The sequence below is a fragment of the Astatotilapia calliptera genome, chromosome 15, assembly GCF_900246225.1.
Source record: "Astatotilapia calliptera chromosome 15, fAstCal1.2, whole genome shotgun sequence".
NCBI classification, from domain to species: Eukaryota; Metazoa; Chordata; class Actinopteri; order Cichliformes; family Cichlidae; genus Astatotilapia; species Astatotilapia calliptera.
In genome coordinates, this window is record NC_039316.1 from 13,535,041 (window position 1) to 13,558,216 (window position 23,176).

The 23,176-nt window shown below is 40.9% G+C and overlaps 1 protein-coding gene across 1 annotated transcript; it reads left to right on the top strand.

The window, feature by feature from the left end:
* The first annotated feature begins 2,855 nt into the window (after window positions 1–2,855).
* Window positions 2,856–9,669, top strand: LOC113006830 (zinc finger MYM-type protein 1-like). The gene is made up of 2 exons (XM_026143023.1): window positions 2,856–4,264; window positions 4,500–9,669. Exon 2 carries the CDS (start codon window positions 7,418–7,420, stop codon window positions 9,026–9,028), a length of 1,611 nt encoding a protein of 536 aa, XP_025998808.1. The 5' UTR covers window positions 2,856–4,264; window positions 4,500–7,417; the 3' UTR covers window positions 9,029–9,669.
* Window positions 9,670–23,176: the final 13,507 nt, after the last annotated feature.

Here is a 23,176-nt window from a genome sequence, read left to right on the forward strand (position 1 = left end):
GAACGATCCAGGAACACGCGAAATCGTCAACTATCAAATCCAGCTAACTTACTTAGCGAGGTACGAAGAACGGACTCCTGGACATCAACTCTGTCAGGCTGCCTGAGTCCTCTCACCCACATCAGCTCAGAACTCTGCATTATCTACTGAGTCACACTCAGAGGATCAGGGATCAGAAGTTCTACAAAGAGTAGAACCAGACATCCTGTATAGAGGTGTGTGGGCCTACTGATCCACAGTGTCAGCACAACTTTCACATCATATTCATCTCAGCACAACTAAAACATGTGACTGACCTCAGAGTTTCAAATTGACATCGTGGATTCTCCAGAAGAACACACAGCTGCTTCACTCCTGAATCCTGCAGGTTGTTGTAGGTTCCACTCAGGTCCAGCACTCTGGGATACGAGGGGTTGGACTTCAGCGCTGCTGCCAGATAATCACAGCTGATCTCTGACAAATCACAGTCCTTCAATCTGAATAAAAAATGAAAGATGTAAGTTTATTAGACAAAGTGTGAGCTTGAAATCATTCAGTGTTTCATCATCTGTTCAGAGCTGAAGAAGGTTCAGAATGTAGAAGTTTAGAAAATGGAAACTCCAAACAGCTGAAGCCAACAGGAAGCAGCTTCAAACAAACAAGAGAAAAAAATGAATTTTTCACATTGAAGTCGTACATTTATCATAAAGTTGTCAAGTTTTGCTGTGTGAAATAAAAAAAGCTGAACAGGAATCCTCAGAGTTGAACCCTCTGCACAGAGGTTCAGGTTCCTCTTCAGGTCCCAAAGTGCAGAACAACAAGGTTTCAAACAGCTTTGTTCCAGCAGCATCAGCCACAGAAATGCAGAGATAATTCTTTGGATCTCTTGGTTGTGTTGTATGATGCTGTGTTTGCATATCTGGTGTCTGTGTTGCTTTGTGAGGACGGATCATTTACTGCAGCTCCAGATAAACAGAGCTGGACCTGAACCTGGTAGCTTCACTTAGAAGACACTTTTAACCCTTTGTGAGACACTAAAGGTGTAAATCTGAGTATTAATCTATGTTAGTGCGAACACCTTTAATAGGTTGGTTTAGTCTTTCCAAGTCATATCTTCCCTTACATCTGCGGTCCAGGCTCCTAAAATCATCATGTGATGTGACAATAAAAGTGATTTGATTTGATTTGAGATTTCCTGTTTTATTTTGAAGGGTTCCTGTGTCCCTAGGTTCAATGTTGTTACTGTTACGATCCCCTTGTCACGTCGTTATGTTCATGTGTGCCAGCTGTTTCCCCATGTGTTCCCACTTCCCTCATTATCCTCCTGTGTGTATTTAGTCCGTGTGCTTTCAGTCATTCGTTGTCAGGTCGTCTGCTCATCCATGTCTCATCTCCAGGTATCGCTGTCAGTTCACTATGGTTAAGGTTTTTCATGTTTTGTTATTAGTTCACCTAGTTTAGGTTATTGTTTAGTTTTCACCGATGCCCTATTATTTTGTACCCTCGTTGCTAGCCTCAATAAACGGCTTGTTTTGTTAATCCACCCCACGTTTTGGTCTGCGTTTGAGTCCTCCTCTGCAACACATACGGTCTGCCCCAGCCAGACCGTGACAGTGAGACGTTAATGCTAAATAGGCTTCCATGAGTGACTCCTTTCCCTTGCATTATAAAGATGTGAAGAGTTTATGCTAAGTAAGCTGCCATTAGCAGCTAATGCTAATACTGTTTTCCCTTTCTTTATACAACTTGAGCAGCTATTGCTAAGTAGGCCACTTTTCTCTGCTAAGGATTTGTGTGACCATGATGGAAACTCTGATAAGCTAATACTGCTAAGCTAATGCTGTTTGTGGGCCCTGTTAGAATCAATATTTCATTCTCATTCTGTTGTTTGAGAACAATAACAGAAAAATGTGCACTGGAGAACAAATTTATTGTGAATTCAGCTGTGAATGTACAGTTTGTCATTATTTAAGCTTCCATTTTCAAATGTTAGCTGACACTTTATTAGGTACACTGGTATCTATATCAGGTACACCTGTGACCTAAATGTTCCTGCAAACAGACTCCTTGGAGACCCCTACATAAATATCCATGAACTATCCAGCTAGACTAGTGTGTCTGTCCCTGAAAATATTCCTGCAAGTGTGATTGTTCATGTGTCATCTGCAGGAAACAAACAGGAAGTGAGTGAAAGACACAGGAAATGTTTCCAGCTCTTCCTCCTCTATAAGATTTTTTTCTCCATACCTGAGAGTGTCCAGTCTCCAGTCTGGATCCTTCAGTCCAGCCGACAGCAGCTTCATTCCTGAGTCACCTGGATGATTGTAGCTCAGGTCCAGCTCTCTCAGATGGGAGGGGTTGGAGCTCAGAGCTGAGACCAGAGAAGTACAGCTTTCCTCTGTGATCAGACAGCCTGACAGACTGCAGACACACAAAACAACAATCTATCTGTCAACAGTTGTTTTCTCTTTGTCACAATAACATCTATCCATCCATTGTAACTTTATTTATAAGTGACAATACCCAACAGACAACAACAGTCATCTGAAGCTGTTTAACAGTGTAAGGTAACCGCCTCCACTGTGAGCAGCACTTGGTGATGGTGGGAAGAAGAACTCCCTTTGACACAAAGATCCTCCCAGTGAAAACAGGCTCCAGGAGGAGCATCTACCATGACTGGTTGCAGGGTGAGGGGAAAGAGAAGAGATGAGCTCAGAGAGACAAGAACAAAATGGAGAGACAAAAGTTAAGGACATGCAGTAGTGACATATAAAAGCATCAGGAGTGAAAAGAGGGGAGAAGAAAGCAGAGCATCATGGGAAGTCCACCAACAGCCTGAGCCTATAGCAGCATAACTAAGGGATGGTTCAGGGTCACCTGATCCAACTCGAACTATAAGCTTTATAAAAAAGGAAAGTTTGAAGCTGATCTTCAAAGTAGAGAGGGCGTCTGTCTCCTGAACTCAAACTGGGAGCTGCTGTCACACCCAGTCCAACATAGCCAGGCTTTCTTTGCTGCTTTGACAAAACCTCAAATCCCAGTCAGAGATGATGAGCATCACCACAGTGATGATCATTTCTCTGTAACCCAGGCTTTCTGCTTCAGGATCTGTGCAGGCTCACAGAACAAGGAGACCTTTAAACATCATTTCACTAAATGGATGGACTGAGCTCAGCCTACAGATGAACTGGTGCCAGAGATCATAAAGAACATCAAACAGTCAAATTCAACACTTTTAATGGAAATATGAGATTAATGCTGCAGACAATCATGAAGCTGCTGAATTCATGAACATCAAGAATGCAGCGAGTGGTAAAATAAAGATTTGACCTCAGTGTGCTCAGTGTTCCTGTCTATTCCTAACATATTCCTAACATGATAGCTGCACTTTAGAGCTCTAAAACTGGAACTGACACATGTTTAAACTCTACATGTTACTCAGTACATTCAGTTCTGACACTCGCCCACAGTCCAACAAAGGAAACATGGAGATCACATCAGTTTGTCATCAAAGTCTAATTATTAGGGCAACTTAACCTGTTATTATCTCGTTAACTCATTAACTGATTAACATCAGCAATTATTTTAATCACAGTGTTTAAAATCATGATTATTGTGAAAGTGCTCACTGGCTCTGAATATTACAGCCATGGGTCACAGGAGGGATGTTGACCAGTGCTGGCTTGAAATGGGCGTCATTATGCGTCTCAGCCAATGGGAGCATTGAGGGTGGGCCTAATACTACTGCAGCGCTCACATGACCCAGGACAGAAAGAAAGGGGCGGGAACAGAAACATGGAGACAGGTACAGATCTTTGACATGTTCATTTTAAACTGTTCCAGGAGGCAGTGTTGATACAACTAAAGTTATCTGTTGTTGAAGAAGTCGGTCTAAGGAACGTTCTTAGGATCAACAAATGACGGCATGTATGAGCCTCAAGACGCAGCATCACAAGAAGAACACATGAGCTGTAGAAAAAGGAGAGGCTATGAAAGCCACGGCGTTACAACATGAACCAGCTGTTGGTCTCTCTGGAGACTACTGGGCGTGGCTGGGTAACCATGGTTACCTGTGAGTTACAGAAACGTGCAGAACATGTGATTCATGTTGCACAGCAGTGGGACATTTGAAATACAGTCAGCACACTCAGTACAGATAGTGCATCAAATATGATGCTGCTGCCAGACGTCTGCCTTTGAACACGTCCCTGCATCGCGCACAACACCAAGGTTGCCATGGCAATCCCAGCTGACAGGGACAAAGTGCACAGCTGGAAGCCTGCAGGTATATTTAACGTGATGTATTTCTCAGTGTCCTGTCTGTGTGTGAGAGACAAACAGCCTCTGTATGTGTGTGTAAATACAGCATGAATATGTAGAGGACATGTTTGTGGATATAAGTAAATGAAAGCTCTGCGTCATTTTAATCTTCTTGTTTCTGTTGCAGGTCTGTGACTGAACTTCTGGGAGGAGAAACGTTGGTTTCATGCTCTGTGATTCTATTTTGTCATCTCTCTCAGGTGATGGAGAGCTCAGATGATGACCCCGCCTACGTGGTCAAATTCAAGTCTACATTCAGAACAGACCTGGAGACACGCAAGCAAAATGCCAACATTGTATATGTGAAAACTGCTGCTGGAGCCAGATTCAAGGAGCTCAAGTGTTTACCCAGATCTTACTGAACTTACTGCAGGAACAGAGGGTTGTTGGAGGGAAACCTGTGGAAGCAACAACATCCGAGCCACCAGAGAAGAAGTTGGCCCTGTTGGTGCTTCATCAGAGTGTGAACAGGAGGAAGACTCAGCTGAGAACAGTGTGGTGGATACAGAGCAGAGCCCACCATCAGTACAGAGGCCTGTCCATTAGAGTGCTGCTCCAACATGCAGCACATGTACTTGGCCACAGCTGCAACATCTGTACCTGTGAAAGCTTCTTCTCTGTTGCTGCTCATATTGTGCAGAAGAAGAGAGTTTCTTTATCATCAGAAAATGTCAATGAGCTTGTGAGTCTTAGCAGCTGGCTCGGTGCAGAGGAGGAAGAACATGTCAAGTCAGAGGAAGATAAATGCAGGTCATGTTGTCAACTCAACCTGGACTGTTGAAAGAGTTTTTCTTTGTCTTGTTTCTGACTGAGATTCTCCAAAGGAAATCCAGCACAAACACACACTTCACACACTCAAAGTCCTGCACAGTAAATGAGCTGATGAGCGTTTGTGCTGCTGCCTGATAACAGAACAATAGTTCTGCTGCTTCCTGTTCTGGAAACACACATTTATAAATGTTCACTTGCTGTTGATCAAAGGTATGTTGGTGGCTCTGGACGCTGAGGGAACTTTGTAAAAAACTAGATCAAATGTTAACGTCCTGGCAGAGGCAAAGAACTTTGATTTGATATTTGATTAGATTCATGTTTCAGCTCAGACTGACAGAAATATTTGAACTGCTGCTGTGTTAAAGGGAACACTGCTGTTAGAAAGCACCTGATCTGTTTCTGCACACTGAATGTTGCACTTCTCATACTGCAGTACTCACTGGCGTGCACAGATAGAGACGAGGTGGTGCTGAAGCACTTGCCCTTTTGCCCTCAGTCCAAAAAAGTGCCCTTTTGAAAGACGTGATTTTTTTTTTAAAGCTGCGCGATTTAAAAAGGTGTGAAAATAATGGCTTGATTTGTGCCCCTTCTTCAAAGACACCCGAACCCTGTCGCTTTTTCACTGTCACCGTGTCACGTGAACACGCTTGCAGTTCATTTGTTGTGAGGCGTGTAGCAGTGGCATGACATAGGACTACTTGGAGTAGGCATAGTAGGCTAACTATAGGGACTGGGAGCCACGGCGGACAACACGGCAGCTCTTTCCCTTCCCAACCAGTCAGGTAACCCATGAATCGAGTGAAATTATTCTGTTTGCCCTCTAAGACCAACCTGCAATTGTTTTGTTGTGAAGTAGCCTGTCAGAAACTGCACATGACAAACTTTGCCAGCTTGCCCCCTCCATATGGATAAACAAAAAAACGACACATTTAAAATGTAACCTAAACCATTTAGGCAACCCCACTCTCCATCAATTCCGACCTTTTTGCATACACTATTGAAAATATCACGTTATGCTATAGGCTACATGCCGTTAGCCAGAGGGCTCTTTTGAGCCCATTTTTCGTTACAAATTTTAGGATGATCTCACGGAAATCTGTGAATAAATACAAAGTTTTCAAACTGAAGTCAGTGACGGGAAGACATCACACTTTTTAGAGATGGAACTGCAGAAAAACCTAAAACCTTGACATGATTATGAATAATAGAATTATGGACGTTTCTCCGTTTTTGTGGATTAGCCTTTCCATAACTAACGTCAGCTACTGTCCTACTTTGGTAAGATTGAAATTAATGTCTTTGACTGTCTTTAGTAGGTGTCTCCTGTGAGAAAGTTAGAACACCGTCCAACTGTCTAAAGATGCAGTCTTTAGCCTAACTGGTTGTTACTGACTCAGCGATGCTCGCAGACATTTACGCACTGTGTTGTGACCTGATTGTGACAGAACAGTGACGTTGTTATTGGTAGTTTGAAGGGTACGGTGTTGGGGGTGGTGCATGTTAAAAGTTTTGAGAAGCACTGGTTAGACATGTTAATTTTTTTTGGTGTAACATATTGGCAACATTAAGACATTAATTTGCTAAAGGAAAAATAGGCAGTTCCCAATTGCCTGTGAAAACGACCATTCTGCCCTGTTCTTGTAATGACCACAGTCAGTCTTATTCGTTCTCATACATTTTGGTCTATTTATTTACTAATTTCAGCAAGCATAATGCCTAGGAAAGAGAGGCTGAGAAAGGAGAAAGAAAGGGATCTACAACAGGCAGCCCAGGGAAGCAGTTCTCTGCTCTCCTGGATGAAAGCAAAGGAAAATGAAGATGAAAGGTCAGAGTCAAGGGCAGAGTCAGGTTCTATTTTAATGTTTTAATGTAACCTGCTTCTTGCAGTTAATTCTATTGGAAAATCTTAAAAGCTGTTCACACTTAGTTTTTAATGAACTTAATCAGCAGGCATTGAGCTAACTATTATTTTGTACCTACGAAAGTTATTTCTATGTTACAAGACTTGCAGTATGGGTTATTATTAAAACTATCTGTTTAAGCTTATTATTATGATAAATAATAATACTATTATTATTATTATTATTGTTCCATTGTAGTCAGTCACACCAGGGAAGCAGCTCTATGCCATCTACCAGCATAGCAGAAGAGGGAGATATAGAAACAGATGAAGCCGCGACCAATGCAGCAACAGGTTCAGTTAGGCCTACAGACACTGATGTAGTGCTCTCTGAAGACCACAATGAGGAAGAACAGATCGATCACATAATGTCAAAGTTAGCAGCTTTACAATACCCAACAGATCCAACACACATTTAAAATAAAGCGCAATGACAGATACGTTTCAATGTGCTGCAATGTGGGCCCATGTCAGCCTGATATACCTTACCCAAAAACTGAGGGGAGATCATTCCAGAAACAGTGGTTTTCTGCTAATGTGTGGCTGGAATACTCACCCACTGCTAATTCAATGCATTGTTTTAGTTGTCGGCTTTTCCTCTCGGATGAAAAATATAAAAGCAGAACAGCCTGGACAACTGATGGCATCAGAAAGTGGAGTACTGCTCTTGAAAAAATCAAACAACACTCCAGCGCAGAGATGCACATGACAAGCATGGTTAGATGGATCAATTTCCAGAAAAAGGCCCTTCAGTCTGCATTTGATGTTTCAGACGTAAAAGGGGTGGAAGTTAGAGAGCGAGAGAGGCAGACAAACAAAGAAATCCTGACAAGATTAATTGACCTAACAGTGTATCTTGCACGTCAGGGACAAGCATTCCGAGGTCATGATGAGAGTGAGTCCAGTGATAACCGTGGCAATTTTCGTGAATTAGTCAATGTATTTTCCCGCTACGATAGTGTGCTGAAAATGCATTTGGAAAAAATTGCCACAGTTAAAGCCACCAAGACAAGGCCCCAGGTGTCACTGCTTTCCAACAGAAGTCAAAATGACATCATTGCAGCACTAGGAACTTACATCAGGAAGGAGATACAACGTGAAATAAAAGAGGCTGAAATGTATTCCATTCTACTTGATGAAACCTCTGATGTTTCACACAAAGAGCAAGTGTCATTTGTTGTGCGATATTTTCATCATATGCAAATAAAGGAGAGATTCATCGAAGTGTGCAATGTTGATACAACTACAGGCCAGGAGCTGGAGAATACAGTGTTCTTGCTTCTGCAAAAGAATGGCCTAGAGATGAAGAACATGTATGGTCAAGGCTATGATGGAGCAGCCAACATGAGTGGCATGTATAAAGGTCTCCAAGCTAGAATCCGTGCACACAATGAGAAGGCCCTCTATGTGCACTGCAAAGCCCATTGGCTCAATTTGGTACTAGTGGAGGCATCAAAGTCCAGCAAGCATTTTGTGACATTTTTCAACTTGGTGGAGAAATTGTATGCCTTTTGCTCAGGCTCCCCAAAGCGTCATGCTGCCTTGGTCAAATTTCAGGAGTCTCTCTTTCCTGGACAACGTGTTATGGAGCTCCAGCAGCTGTCAGATACTCGATGGGCTTGCAGGGAAAAAGCACTGAAGGCACTTCAGAGAAATTTGAAAGCCATTTTGATGCTCCTTGATGACATCAGTGACAGTGACCCACCTAACCTGGCCCAAGGTGATGCTCAGATGTACAGAAATGCCATTAATTTTATGTTCATTCTCTGCATGGAAATCACCACACCAGTATTCGAAGTCACTGCTTTGGCATCAGATTCTCTGCAGGAAGAAGGGTTGGACCATTCCACTGCCTACAAGGTAATTGATGGTGTGCTTCACACATTGCAAACCATGAGGTCTGAGGAGAAATTTGGAGAGATATTTAGATGTGCATCAGAGAAGGCAGAGAGTTTCAACATTCCAGTACCTACCGTGGTGCCTGGTCAGGAGAGAAAGCGGAAAGTTCCAGTGCGTTTCCAACACAGCACCAGTGTCTCAAGTAGGTGCTCAGTTTGAGTCAGTGGAGGCATATTTCAGGAGTGGTGTATATTTCACCTTTCTGGACATCATGACTGGGGAACTGAACAGGAGGTTCAAAGGGGACAATACTGGAAGCCCAACGGCCAGAATCATTCAGTCCTTCCAGCCCTTAACTGTGCATGCTAACTGGGTAGGCCCACCAAACCCAGAAGCCATTGAAGCTGTCCACATCCTCTGTGAATTCTATGGAGAAGATGAGGACCAGCTCAAAACATAATTAAAGGTCTTGCACTCCAGCTTTAGTTCAAAAGACCTCAGAGAATTATTTCTGATACTGAGGGAAAACAATGGCCAGCTGATCTTTCCTGCCTTTGTCAAAATGATTCAGATCTACGCAACACTACCAGTGACAACTGCGACAGTTGAAAGATCTTTTTCAAAGCTAAAAATAATCAAAAATAAACTAAGAAGTTTGTGTGGAGAAGAAAGGTTGTCTGATCTCCTCTTGTTGGCCATTGAGAAAGATGTGGAGATCAATTAAAACGAGGTCATCAACATCTACAAAGACATGGCACCAAGAAGGATGCTTCTTTAGAGCAGTACACTCCATTTAATGGACACTTGAGAATATGTATGTATATAGTTTAGAGTTGGATACAGATTTTATCTTTTTGTGGTGTGATTTTTGATTTTTAGAGAATGTTTTGAAATAAAAGTCAAATTGAATAGAATAGAATTCAACTTTATTGTCATTGCACATGCACAGGTACAGGGCAACGAAATGCAGTTTGCATCCATCCAGAAGTGCTTTAGTGATATAGATATATTACAATATATATTAGCAATAGTATAGATATGTAAGTATATTACAGAAATGGGTCTATTATGGTATGTTATAATGTACACGGTATGAAGTATGTTGTGAATATTCTATAACTAAGTATGTACAGGCTGTAGTGAGTACAAGCTATGTACAGGCTATGAGCAGGATATAAATATGAAAAACTATACAGAATATGAAATAAATAACTTTACAGAAATTTGAGATATACAGTGTCGAGGAGGGAAATTATTTTACTGCTATTGTTAAATAATTGTCATTGCATTAATAATATAATCTGCAGCATGGATATTGCATTCCAAGGTTTAAACAGTGTCTCTTTCAGAAAGACTGAGTTGCAGGCTGACAGGAAGTTGTATGCAGAAGTGAAAGCAGGAAGTTATTTTGAGCCGCAGGCTAAGACGAGGCTTTAACAATGTAACAGATAGCTTTAAGAAGGCCTTAAGCAGCTATGACTATTTTATACACAATGCATATCTGTGCTTATTAAAGAGTTGGAGCTCGGTCAATTAATTGGGGGTCGGAAGCTTTGTTCGGCGCGATGTTCGGACAATCTATTGTGCAAGTGACTTGGAGCCATAGAAGGAATTGCAATACATGCTTACAAAACACTTATATATCAGATCATTTTATATTAAGGTTTTAGTAGAGGTTCTTGATTAAAACATTTATTTAGTAGAAGACATACACATAGTCTCAGTGAGCTTCTGGTCTGGTAAAAGGTCAGAAGTGCAACAGGTGAATTGAGAAAGAGCATTTGAGGACGAGACACAGACAGTAGGTGAAGAGGTGACACAAAGAGCATGTGAGGTCAACACACACACACACACACACACACTTTAAATTAGATTTATTTAGAGGAAGAGGTTAGTTATGTTTGGCTGTAACTGCAAAATTGTCTTGGTAAAAGAGGAACCGTTTCTTGGTGTCTCGGCAAGAAAGAGGAACAAGACAAGAACTGAAAGGTAGACAGGAAGGGCTAGCCATGAAAATAGAAGATGATTTTCTAGGTGAAAAGTCATGATGATGTTGATCTGATCTATGTATAAAATGTATCTGTGACGCATGAAGGGGCGTCAGTAAACAAACCCTGATGCTATAAAATATCTGTTCATGCTTTGATTAAGTCGAAGACTACTTCCTGTCTGCGTACAGAGTTGTCTTCCCACGCGTGTATTCATTAAAATCTTCGTTTGACTTCACCCGGCCGGATCGGTGTGGTTATTCTTCGATCACCTCTTGTACCCTTCCTCAATAATGAATCTTAACAACAGCTATACAGAAATGGGAACTATGCAAGTTGTAAACAGTTGTAGGATTAAAGATTATCGAATGTACAGAATGAGGACAGGCGGTTCTTCCTCAGGGTCCTCAAGAAGAAGAGGCGCTGGTGAGCCTTCTTGACCAGCTTGGAGCAGTTGGTCGTCCAGGTGAGATCCTCGGAGATGTGGACTCCCAGGAACTTGAAGCTGCTCACACGCTCCACAGCCGTCCCCTTAATGTGGATGGGTGGATGTGGGTCAGCATTCCTCCTGTAGTCCACGATGAGCTCCTTGGTCTTCTCGGTGTTAAGCAGCAGGTTGTTTGTGTCGCACCACTCAGCCAGACGATCCACCTCCTCTCTGTAGGCGGCCTCATCGTTGTCACTGATGAGGCCAATCACCGTGGTGTCATCTGCAAACTTAATGATGGTGTTGGAACCATCAGCAGGTCTGCAGTCGTGGGTGAAGAGGGAGTAGAGGAAAGGGCTCATCACACAGCCTTGTGGTACACCGGTGTTCATTGTGATGGTAGATGAGCAGTGGTTATCCAGCTGGACATGTTGGGGGCGGTTGGTCAGGAAGTCCAGTAACCATTTGCAGATGAGGGAGCTGATGCCCAGGTCTGTCAGTTTCCTGATGAGTTGTGAGGGGTGGATTGTATTGAATGCTGAACTGAAGTCTATAAACAGCATTCTGGCGTAGGTGTTGTTGTTGTCCAGGTGTGAGAGGACAGAGTGCAGTGCGATGGAGACTGCATCCTCTGTGCTCCTGTTCTGGCGGTATGCGAATTGGTGGGGGTCCAGGGTGGGGGGGAGACAGGATTTGAAGTGTGCTAGGACCAGCTGCTCTACGCACTTAGTGATGATGGGGGTGAGTGCTACTGGGCGGTAGTCATTGAGGCAAGATGGGTTGGAGTTTTTGGGTATCGGGACGATGGAGGTGGATTTGAAGCAGGCCGGTACCACAGCATGGGCCAAGGACAGATTGAATATGTCTGTGAGCACTCCTGCAAGCTCCCCAGAACACGCTCTGAGAACACGTCCGGGGATGCCATCTGGACCTGCAGCCTTGTGGACATTGATCCTGCTCAGCACCGCTCCTACATAGGTGAGGGAGAGAGTCAGAGGTTGGTGGTCTGGCGTCATGTCTGCTTTGGTTGTGGTTGTGGGGTTCCCTCGCTCAAAACGAGCATAAAAGTTGTTGAGCTCGTTGAGGAAGGAGACATCAGAAGATGCGGGGGAGGGTTTGGTGGTCCTGTAGTCTGTAATGGTCTGGAGTCCTTGCCACATGCGTCGGGGGTTGGAGTTGGAGAAGTGTTCTTCTACCTTCTTTTTGTAATGGTGTTTGGCTTTTTTGATGCCCTTCTTTAGATTAGCCCTTACTGTGCTGTAGGCGTGTGCATCTCCTGACCTAAAAGCGGTGTTGTGGGCCTTCAGGAGGAGACGAACATCCCGGTTTATCCAAGGCTTCTGGTTGGGGTACATGGTGATCCGTTTCTGGGTGGTGACACTGTCTGTGGTTTCGGAGATGTAATCCAGTACAGATGAGGCGTACTGGTCCAGGTCTGTGTGGGTGAACATATTCCAGTCTGTCTTTTTAAATCTGTCCTGGAGCACTGCCTCTGTCCCCTCTGGCCACACTTTAATTGTCCTCACAGCAGGTTTCACACGTTGGATGAGTGGTGAATACCTAGGTGTGAGGAACAGGGAGAGATGGTCCGATTATCCAATGTGCGGGAGGGGTGTGGCTTTGTAGGCTCCAGCCAGGTTGGAATACACATGGTCTAAAGTCTTGTCTCCTCTGGTGTGGCAGGAGACATGTTGGTGGAATCTGGGGAGGACTGTCTTTAAGTTGGTGTGGTTGAAGTCGCCAGCAACAATAAAAGCAGCCTCGGGGTGTTTATTCTGGTGTTTGTTAATGGCTGCAGAAAGTTCTTTCATGGCTAACCTAGCATTAGCGTCGGGGGGGGGGGGGGGATATACACGGCAGTGAGTATGATTGAAATGAGTTCTCTGGGGAGATAATAAGGTCTGCATTTGACCATTAAAAACTCCGCATTAGGTGAGCAGTGACTCTCAGTAGTAGTGGAGTTCATGCACCAAGCATTGTTAATATAAATGCACAAACCTCCACCTCTGGTCTTGCCGGAGTCATCTGCTAGCCTGTCGGCTCGGTGTGTGTGGCGTCCTGCTAACTCGATAGCATTGTCCGGGCAGCTGTTGTTCAACCATGTTTCGGTGAAAAACATGACATTTGAGTCCATAATCCGTCTGTTGTTAGTGATGGAGAGCCGTATCTCATCCATTTTGTTTGCCAGAGAACGGACATCGGCAAGGAAAATACTGGGTAAAGGCAGCCGGTGTGGTGTTAGCTTTAGCTTAGCCCGTAGCCCTCCGCGCCTACCTCACCTTTGTTTACGATCTCGGCGCCGTCTGCGTGCACTTCCGCCCGGCCGGGGAGAGTGGGCAGCCTCCGGTGTTCTGGAGATCTCTGGGATGAGTCGGAGATCGGCGATAAAACTGTTGGAGTTGTGAGTCCAGATGTCCAGAAGCTCTTGTCTGCTGTAGGTCAGCAACGCACAGCAATTCTGGACGAATAATCCGGTTAAAAGTTGCATTTAACCTGTGTGATTTTTTTATTATAAAAAGAAAAGGTTTTCCACATATGCAAAAAGTGCCCTTTTTTCCCCCTGGAGCACTTGCCCCCCAAAATGTCTGTGCGCGCCACTGGCAGTACTATTAAAATAAGTACACAATGCACTACTGATGAGCAAACCATGTGGCCAAACACTTTAAGAGACAGACTGGGATCATACCATTATGTGAAAGAAGACATGTCCCATAGACAGCAAGGGTAGTGGTAGAGACCAGTACACAGAGAAATGGGAGCTGTACTGAAATGCAAGCGTGTCAGGAAAGAGTGAAAAGGCAAAATGAGCAGCATCTGGCTGCATTTCAGTGATATTGGAGACCACAAAGCTGAGTGCAACATTTATACAGGAGATATACAGGAGACGCTGAGAGTAGAACTGATAAAATTAGGAGCTGGCTAAAGTGAGACCCATTTTTATTTCCACCCATTTTCCACTGTGGAGGACAAAAGGTTTCAAACTCGTCCAGGTCTTAAACCTCACGTGTTCTTCCTAATACCAGTAAATGGATAGAAATAAGGCTTTTATGAAAACACTGAATAAAACTTGCTGCCTTTAAAAAGACTAAATGTACAGTTCAGTATTGAATACTACATAAAATAAACTATATATAAAGTGTGTCTGAATGGCAGAGATGCAGAAATATGTGCATGTAGCACAGAGCCACGGCTCAGTGTCTGAATGAGTCTCACAGACCTGAATGTGCTGTTGAAGCCATTTATAATTATAACGTAATTCTTTACTCGTTTGATCTGCTCCTTACCACAAGCGACCAGATGTAGAAGGTTTTGGACTTTTAACTATATTTTCTGAAGTTTTACAACTTTTCTTACTGTTAAAAACCTCGTTATGGCCATTCATGCTGTACAAAGTAATTAGACATGTGTGGTATCTACAGAAACGTCAGAATCTCAGCTAAAAGTTCACAAAACCATCTCAACAACCACCAAACAGCTGAAACAGCAGGTGAACAGATCACACAAAAAAGATGTAAACACAAATCCCCCTGATCATCTGTTTTTTAAACATGAAGCGTAGTTTTGGACGTTCATTTACTGCTGGTTCAGTGAGTTTTGGTTGGACAGTGATGAAACCTGCAGCCTCAGAATCTGTGAGAAGTCTGCTTTCAGCACGCAACAGCATTGTTGTGTTGTGTGTTCTGAAAACTCATCACTGTTTCACCATCATGTTTCTACTTAGACAATAACAAAGGAAGCAGTTGCCAGGAACTACTTCCTGTCTTGTTAACATAAGAGTACGTTGCCCTTCAAAACACCTCCACTTCTCCTCTTATTAGAGGACTGCCTTATTATTAATCTGCTAATTCTGTCAGTTGATGAAAGAAAAATGCTTGATCTCACCTGAGAGTTTCCAGTGTACAGTGTGGACTCTTCAGTCCTTCAGACAGAAGCTTCACGCCTGAATCCTTCAGGTTGATGTTACTCAGGTCCAGCTGTCTCAGATTAGAGGTCTGAGAGCTGAGACCTGAGGCCAGAGCTTCACAGCTTCTCTCTGACAGGTCACAGTGACTCAGTCTGAAAAATAACAGATAAACAATTACAAAAATAAAACACTTCTGTTGAAGCGTAATGAGATACTATTATATTTAGCAATATTTCATCTTGTTTTGTCAGGAAACTGAGCACTGATGCAGAGCAACATGTGGAGAGAATCAGAGGAGAAGAAGTGAAGAGAGAACAGCAGTAAAACAACACTGAATTGTTCAGTGTGCTTTTGATATCAACAGAATGTGTCAAATTTCTTTATTTTGTATTTGTTTTAGTAGAATTGATGATTATCACTTAGATAACAACCACAGGCCAGGTCTAAATTGCACTTTGGTGACAGTTACACCCAGAAATATTTCAGAAATGTGGACAATTTGTGCTCCATTGTATTCAGTATTGAACAAACTGAGTACCGATGACCACTTAATATTTTTGATATTTTATTTGAGTTGTTCCACCTGATCTGTGTTAACTAGAATAAACATTTAAAAGCTAAAGCTATGATCACATATGTACTTACAGAGCTTTGTTGGAGGCTTTGACCACTGGCAGCAGCCTCAGAAGAGCCTTTTTAAAGGCTCATGTTCTCACTTAGATCATTTATTTCTACTTACATTTCATTCTGGGAAAAATGGGGATTACTTTGAAAATGGGGACTATTTTCCCCAAAAATCAGCCCTGGATTAGTAAATCACTCCAACATGTTCTCAGGCAGAAGAAGCTGTCTTGTTATGAGGGAGAGAAGAAAAGCAGCTAAAAGTAAAAGTAAAGCAGAGGATGAGCTGAATAAAGGACACTCAAGGCTGGCTTGGAAAGGAATGAAGTCCATGGTGGGGATGCAGAACAAGGAGCAAAGATGAATGTGATGCTGAATCAGCAGAAGACTTGGACTCATTGGATTCCAGCTTTTTTTTTTTATTATTGACATTTTAGAATCACTATACAATACCATCAACTTCAGCTATCTTTCAGTACATATATTTTTTTCTTTTTTTCTATATTTAAACAACTAAAATATCCATACAATAAGAATGAAAGAAGAAGAAGAAGAAGAAAAGAAGCAAAACAGGAAACAACATAAATAAAAAATACATAAGGAAAAAGAAAAAGAAAAAGAAAAATAAATAAATAAATAAATATAGGGAGTGTGTTTTTGTTTCCATTAATGTAACTGATATTTCCTCTAGTCTTCTAGTAGTTAACAAAGTCAAAATCTAATGCAAAAGCAAAAACTGGCCTGCGTTTTCTAATGTAGTCCATCCATTTCTTCCATCGTGATACAAACAGGTCCCTCTTGTAGTTCACATCTGCTGTCATTTTCTCCATTCTGTAAATGTCCAGTGTGATGTTCATCCACGTGTTCATAGCTGGGCTCTCTGAAGAAAGCCATTTTTTTGTGATGGCTTTTTTGCCTGCTGCCAGTAAAATATTAAACAAGTATTTATCGTTCTTTGCCCATCCTTCTGGCATAAGTCCAAAACGTAGAGTTTTACTTTCCAAAGGTAAATATCTTCCAAATGTCTCTTGTATTGCTGCATGTATTCCCTTCCAATAAGTTTTAATAACATGACAGTCCCAGAAAATATGATAGTGATTTGCATTTGTATTTCCACAATTTCTCCAGCAAGCGGGAGGGTTACCTTCATAGTGAGATTTTTGGTGAGGTGTAATAAAATATCTTATCAGGCATTTCCACCCAAATTCCCGCCAGCTCTGTGAGCTGCTACATTTTCATTGATATGCCCATATTGTTGTCCATTCTTCCTCCTTTATCTCTATTCCTCCCTCCATTTCCCATTTTGTTTTGATATACAAGGTTGAGTGTAATTTCATATTTGTTAATCCTTTATAGAGGTCACCTATAATACCTCTATTTAGTGTGAATGCTTGAAAAGCATTCACAGTATTGTTATTCTAATCTTTATTAGTGTGAATGCTTGAAAAGCATTCACAGTATTGTTCTTCTAATCTTTATTATTAGTGTGAATGCTTGAAAAGCATTCACAGTATTGTTCTTCTAATCTTTATTATTATATTTTCTTTTTCCGTACGTTTTTTGAAAGCCTACTCCTTCAAAACCGTTCAACTTAGAAAAACCATTCAAACATCGTTAGATTCCTATTATTTTGGACATGACTGCTTCTATTTTTCTCATTTTTAACATTTATATTTTTAATTTTATTTAACTTTATTCAACAAAAATTTCCCATGTATTTCAATGGGGAGACCCTTCAAATTCTCATTCAACTTACTCATTTTTAAACTCTTACTACTTCAACATACGTTCACATAGAGCCACCATTCAAACTTTAAAACGAAGACAAGACATTCAACTATTCAACTTGTATTTATCTTTTCAATATCTATTATACTTTTTCTTCAGTTCCAGTTTAAGTTTCATGATGTTTTTTCACCCGTTTCAGAGTTTATAATGGGTGTGTATGGGACGGAATGTTGGGGCTAGAGTGAGGCAGCTCAACTGCTAGAGTGAGAGGAGCAAAAAAATTAATCTTAAAATCTTTTTTAAAACTGCTGCTGTGTCCGCAGCGTTTGCTCTACAGGTATGATTTTACCCTCAAAACGTAGCCATCGCTGTCCTCTTTCATCCAATGTGTTTACTATTGTCCTAGGTGTTATGGTTCTTTCGTAAATGTCACCAATGCACAGCCTCCTCCCTCCAACTCTTCCATAGACTCTAATGTTAAAATGGCTCAGAAGGTTCGTTTGAAAATCAGAAGAGCATGGTGTCTTTCCACTGTCACCACGTCCATATAATAAACTCCACAGACATGAAAACTGAGAATTCAGGTAGACTAGACATTGCTGTCACTCACGGTGAAAGAATTTTGTCAATATGACTTTTACTTTTCATTTGGGAACGATTTGTTTCGGCCTGACTTTTCTGTTCATTTTAAGCAGCAAAAGTGAGGCGCATGTCTGTGTATGTGTGTATGGAGCCATTGGGTGCGGTCACTATAGCAACCAGGCTCACACCTGCCTGCTTAACGAGCTCTGCCTGCCACTCTGCCAAGATTCATCTTAAGCACTTCTCTTTCAACTGCTGCTGTGTCCACAGTGTTAAAGCCATCATTTTACCCTCAAATTGTCGCCATTATTGTTCTCTTTCCAACACCGTATCTTTCAAAGCTCAGGCATTTAAACTTTTTAAACTGTGTGGATCAAAGTGGAGGGATCACATTTGAGTCATTCAGTGATTCAAAGAATATGATCTTTTAATATTCATTCAGATGTTTTCTGACTCTAAATGTTCTTTTCTCATTTCTTAGGGTTTTCTAATTTACAATTAAAACATTTTCAGTTTTTTTCCAACTCCTTCTTCTGTGTAACCTTCAGCTTTTAGCAGTTCAGCACCTTTGTTTTCAGGTTAAATTCGTTTTTTTTTTTGTTTTTTTTTTAATCTCATTCAATATTTTTAACTCAAAATTCAGCAATTAATTCATTTCAGTGCATACATTCAGATTCAAGCATTCACACTGCAGTTTCTTCAGAAAATGCACTTTCTAGTTATTAGTGTGAATGCTTGAAAAGCATTCACAGTATTGTTCTTCTAATCTTTATTATTATTTTCTATTCCGTACGTTTTTCGCCGACTATCTCCTTCAAAACCGTTCAACTTAGAAAAACCATTCAAACACCATTAGATTCCTCTTCTTTTGGAATGGTGTGCTTCTACTTTTCTCATTTTTAACATTTATATTTTTAATTTTATTCAACTTTATTCAACAAAAATTTCCCATGTATTTCAATGGGGAGACCCTTCAAATTCTCATTCAACTTACTCATTTTTAAACTCTTACTACTTCAACATACGTTCACATAGAGCCACCATTCAAACTTTAAAACGAAGACAAGACATTCAACTATTCAACTTGTATTTATCTTTTCAATATCTATTATACTTTTTCTTCAGTTCCAGTTTAAGTTTCATGATGTTTTTTCACCCGTTTCAGAGTTTATAATGGGTGTGTATGGGACGGAATGTTGGGGCTAGAGTGAGACAGCTCAACTGCTAGAGTGAGAGGAGCAAAAAAATTAATCTTAAAATCTTTTTTAAAACTGCTGCTGTGTCCGCAGCGTTTGCTCTACAGGTATGATTTTACCCTCAAAACGTAGCCATGGCTGTCCTCTTTCATCCAATGTGTTTACTATTGTACTAGGTGTTATGGTTCTTTCATAAATGTCACCAATGCACAGCCTCCTCCCTCCAACTCTTCCATAGACTCTAATGTTAAAATGGCTCAGAAGGTTCGTTTGAAAATCAGAAGAGCATGGTGTCTTTCCACTGTCACCACGTCCATATAATAAGCTCCACAGGCATGAAAACTGAGAATTAGGTAGACTAGACATTGCTGTCGCTCACGGTGAAAGAATTTTGTCAATACGACTTTTACTTTTCATTTGGGAGCGATTGTTCGGCCTGACTTTTCTGTTCATTTTAAGCAGCAAAAGTGAGGTGCATGTCTGTGTGCGTGTGTATGGAGCCATTGGGTGCGGTCACTATAGCAACCAGGCTCACACCTGCCTGCTTAACGAGCTCTGCCTGCCACTGTACCAAGATTCATCTTAAACACTTCTCTTTCAACTGCTGCTGTGTCCACAGTGTTACAGCCATCATTTTACCCTCAAAACGTCGCCATCGTTGTTCTCTTTCCAACATCTTGTCTTTCAAAGCTCAGAGATGTAAACTTTTTAAACTGTGTGGGTCCAAGCAGAGGGATCACATTTTAGTCATTCAGTGATTCAAAGAATATGACCTTTTAATATTCTTTCAGATGTTTTCTGACTCTAAATGTTCTTTTCTCATTTCTTAGGTTTTTCTAATTTACAATTAAAACATTTTCAGCTTTTTTCCAACTTCTTCTTCTGTGTAACCTTCAGCTTTTAGCAGTTCAGCACTTTTGTTTTCAGGTTAAATTCGGGTTTTTGTTTTTTTTATCTCATTCAAGATTTTTAACTTAAATTCAGTAATTAATTCATTTCAGTGCATACATTCAGATTCAAGCATTCACACTGCAGTTTCTTCAGAAAATGCACTTTCTAGTTGTGTGGATGCTTTAAGCATCCACACTATTGAGTTCCTGTTTCTCTTTATTGTGTGGATGCTTTAAGCATCCACACTATTGAGTTCCTGTTTCTCTTTATTCTTTATTATTATTATTATTCTAGTTGCTTCCGTACACTTTTGGCACTTAACTACTTCCACAATTTTCAGCCGATTTTCACCGTTCAAATTTTAAACTATTCTGCTATTTCTGCTAATTTACGCTACGATTTTTGCTATTTTTAACTATTATACTTTTTAAAATATTCCACTTTTTTCCTTTAATTTGTCCCATTGAAATGAATGGGAAACTTCAGCAATTCTGCTAAAATTTGCTTGTTTTTGAAACTTAACTACTTCCTCATATTTTCACCTAGAACAACCATTCAAACTTTAAAATGTTCACAAATTATTGGGCTATTCAGGTATGATTCAGCTTTTTCAAATCTTTTACTGTTTTACTTTTATGCCTCTTAAAGTTTTGAGTTGCAAAATTGTGATTTTTCACAAAATACATGTGTTGTTATGGTTGCTATGCTCTTGGCTTCCAGTGTGCCACTGAAGGTTTTGCAATTTTCACTTCATGTCCGAACAACTTCCTGCTACTTGCTCAATTTTCACTCAACTTCCACAAATTATACATCAAAACGTAGGTATTTTTGCTGGCTTTCAGAAAATGTCACCATCATTGTTGTGGGATTTATAGAATTTTTGCAAATCTCCTCAGACTAACACAAGGTCAGAAAACTCTCCATATAAAGTGAATGGAGAGCTTGTTCAAAATCACCGCTGGATTTCTGTAATGAGAGGCATATTCGAATCGTCATATCTCCTTAACGAAGCAAAGTTAAGACATGAGGCTTGTCCCCGAATATCTTCAGACACCCCTGACGCTCACAATTCAAGAATTTCTTTCTCACCTATTACCGTTCTGAAATGAGTTGGACTTGTTTGAGGGTAGGAAATTCGTCCTTCGCTCAGATTTCTTCAGATTTCAAACTGTGGAAATGAACCACTTTTTTCTCTCGTCATAACTTTTTGTTGGATTTCCACAGAGACCTGAAAATTTCCATGATTGTTCACCAAAGCCTGCTGTCTCTTACGGTGAAAGAATGATATCGATACTCCAAATAGATTTCGAGTTAGAAAGCGTTGTTTGAGGGCAAGTCAAGGCAGTTTTTGCTTCGCTCTACTCAGTTATGGTGCATTACAAGTCAAATATCTTTAATAATTCATATTTTAATGATAAATTGTAAACACTGGAAGATTCCCCCATCTCTTCTGAACAAAACGGTGTAAGAATGACCGCTCTAGCCCCTACGGTTTGGAAATTATGGTCATTTGTTTGAGGGGAGTCCTCACTATGAGAAATAGGCTGCAATAATCCTGTGCCTCTCTGTGCTGCGTGTGTAAAAAGAGGCACATGTTTTGGCGGGAAAAAGTACACAGGCTCTCTGATTGGTGGATTCAAATTCAGCAGCTCCCAGGCTGACCTAGAAACTTACTTCTCTCTCCCTGTGCATTTTTTTGCTGATTTTTTCATTTAACAAGTATATTTGAGGGACCCTCAGCATGTTCAGCATTTTTTCAGCTGTCCATTTTGCTTTTCCAATTTTTCTGTTTAACTTATTACTATTGTGCTAAATAATACTATTTCTGCTATTTTATAAGATTTGTGCCTAATATAGTATTTCTGCTAAATTACAATATTTCTGCTTTTTATACTATTTGTGCTAAAACATAGTATTTCTACTAAATGTAGTATTTATGCTTAATCATACTATTTCTGCTTTTTATGGGATTTGTGCCTAATATAGTATTTCTGCTTTTTATAGGATTTTTGCTCAAACATAGTATTTCTACTAAATGTAGTGTTTATGCTTAATCATCCTATTTCTGCTTTTTATAGGATTTGTGCTTAATATAGTATTTCTGCTAAATTATAGTATTTCTGCTTTTTATAGTATTTGTGCTAAAACATAGTATTTCTACTAAATGTAGTATTTATGCTTAATCATAGTATTTCTATATATTTCTGCCAGGTCCCCAGGCAGCCAATCCTCTGTGAGGACTGAGAAATTCAAATTTTCAAATCAGGGCCTGCACGGCTTCCCAGCCAATCATATATGTGTCCTGAGGCATTCAAATTTGCATATTGGGGCCTTCATGGCTTCTAAGCCAGCCAATCATATCTGAGGGCTGAGGAATTCAAATCCACAAATCAGGGCCTGCACGGCTTCCCAGCCAGCCAATCATATATGTGGTCTCAGGCATTCATATTTGCATATTGGGGAATTCGTGGCTTCTAAGTCAACAAGTCATCCATGTCATATATCTCTAAAAATTCACATTTTAATGATAAATTGTTAACACTGGAAGATTCCCCCATCTCTTCTGAACAAAACAGTGTAAGAATGACCGCTCTAGCCCCTACGGTTAGGAAATTATGGTCATTTGTTTGAGGGGAGTCCTCACTATGAGAAATAGGCTGCAATAATCCTGTGCCTCTCTGTGCTGCTGCGTGTGTAAAAAGATGCACCTGTTTTGGCGGGAAAACGTAAACAGCCACTCTGATTGGTGGATTTAAATTCGGCAGCTCTCTCCCTCTGTGTGTGTGTGTGTGTGTGTGTGTGTGTGTGTGTGTGTGTGTGTGTGTGTCTAGTGGGAGAGAGAGGACCCTGCCCTTATTTGGCAGCATGTCATTGTAGGATTTAAATTGAATATAGTTAGACTGGTTGACTGGATTAGAGCCTGTGTTTGTGTGTCCCTCTGTGCATTTGTGTTTCAATAAGTTATTACTATTCTGCTAAATCATAGTATTTCTGGTACTTTTCGGTACTTGTGCTAAATACAGTATTTCT

Excerpts from the sequence above, each read along its gene's own strand:
- LOC113006830 (XM_026143023.1), top strand. The coding sequence starts at position 7,418 with ATGTGCTGCAATGTGGGCCCATGTCAGCCTGATATACCTTACCCAAAA.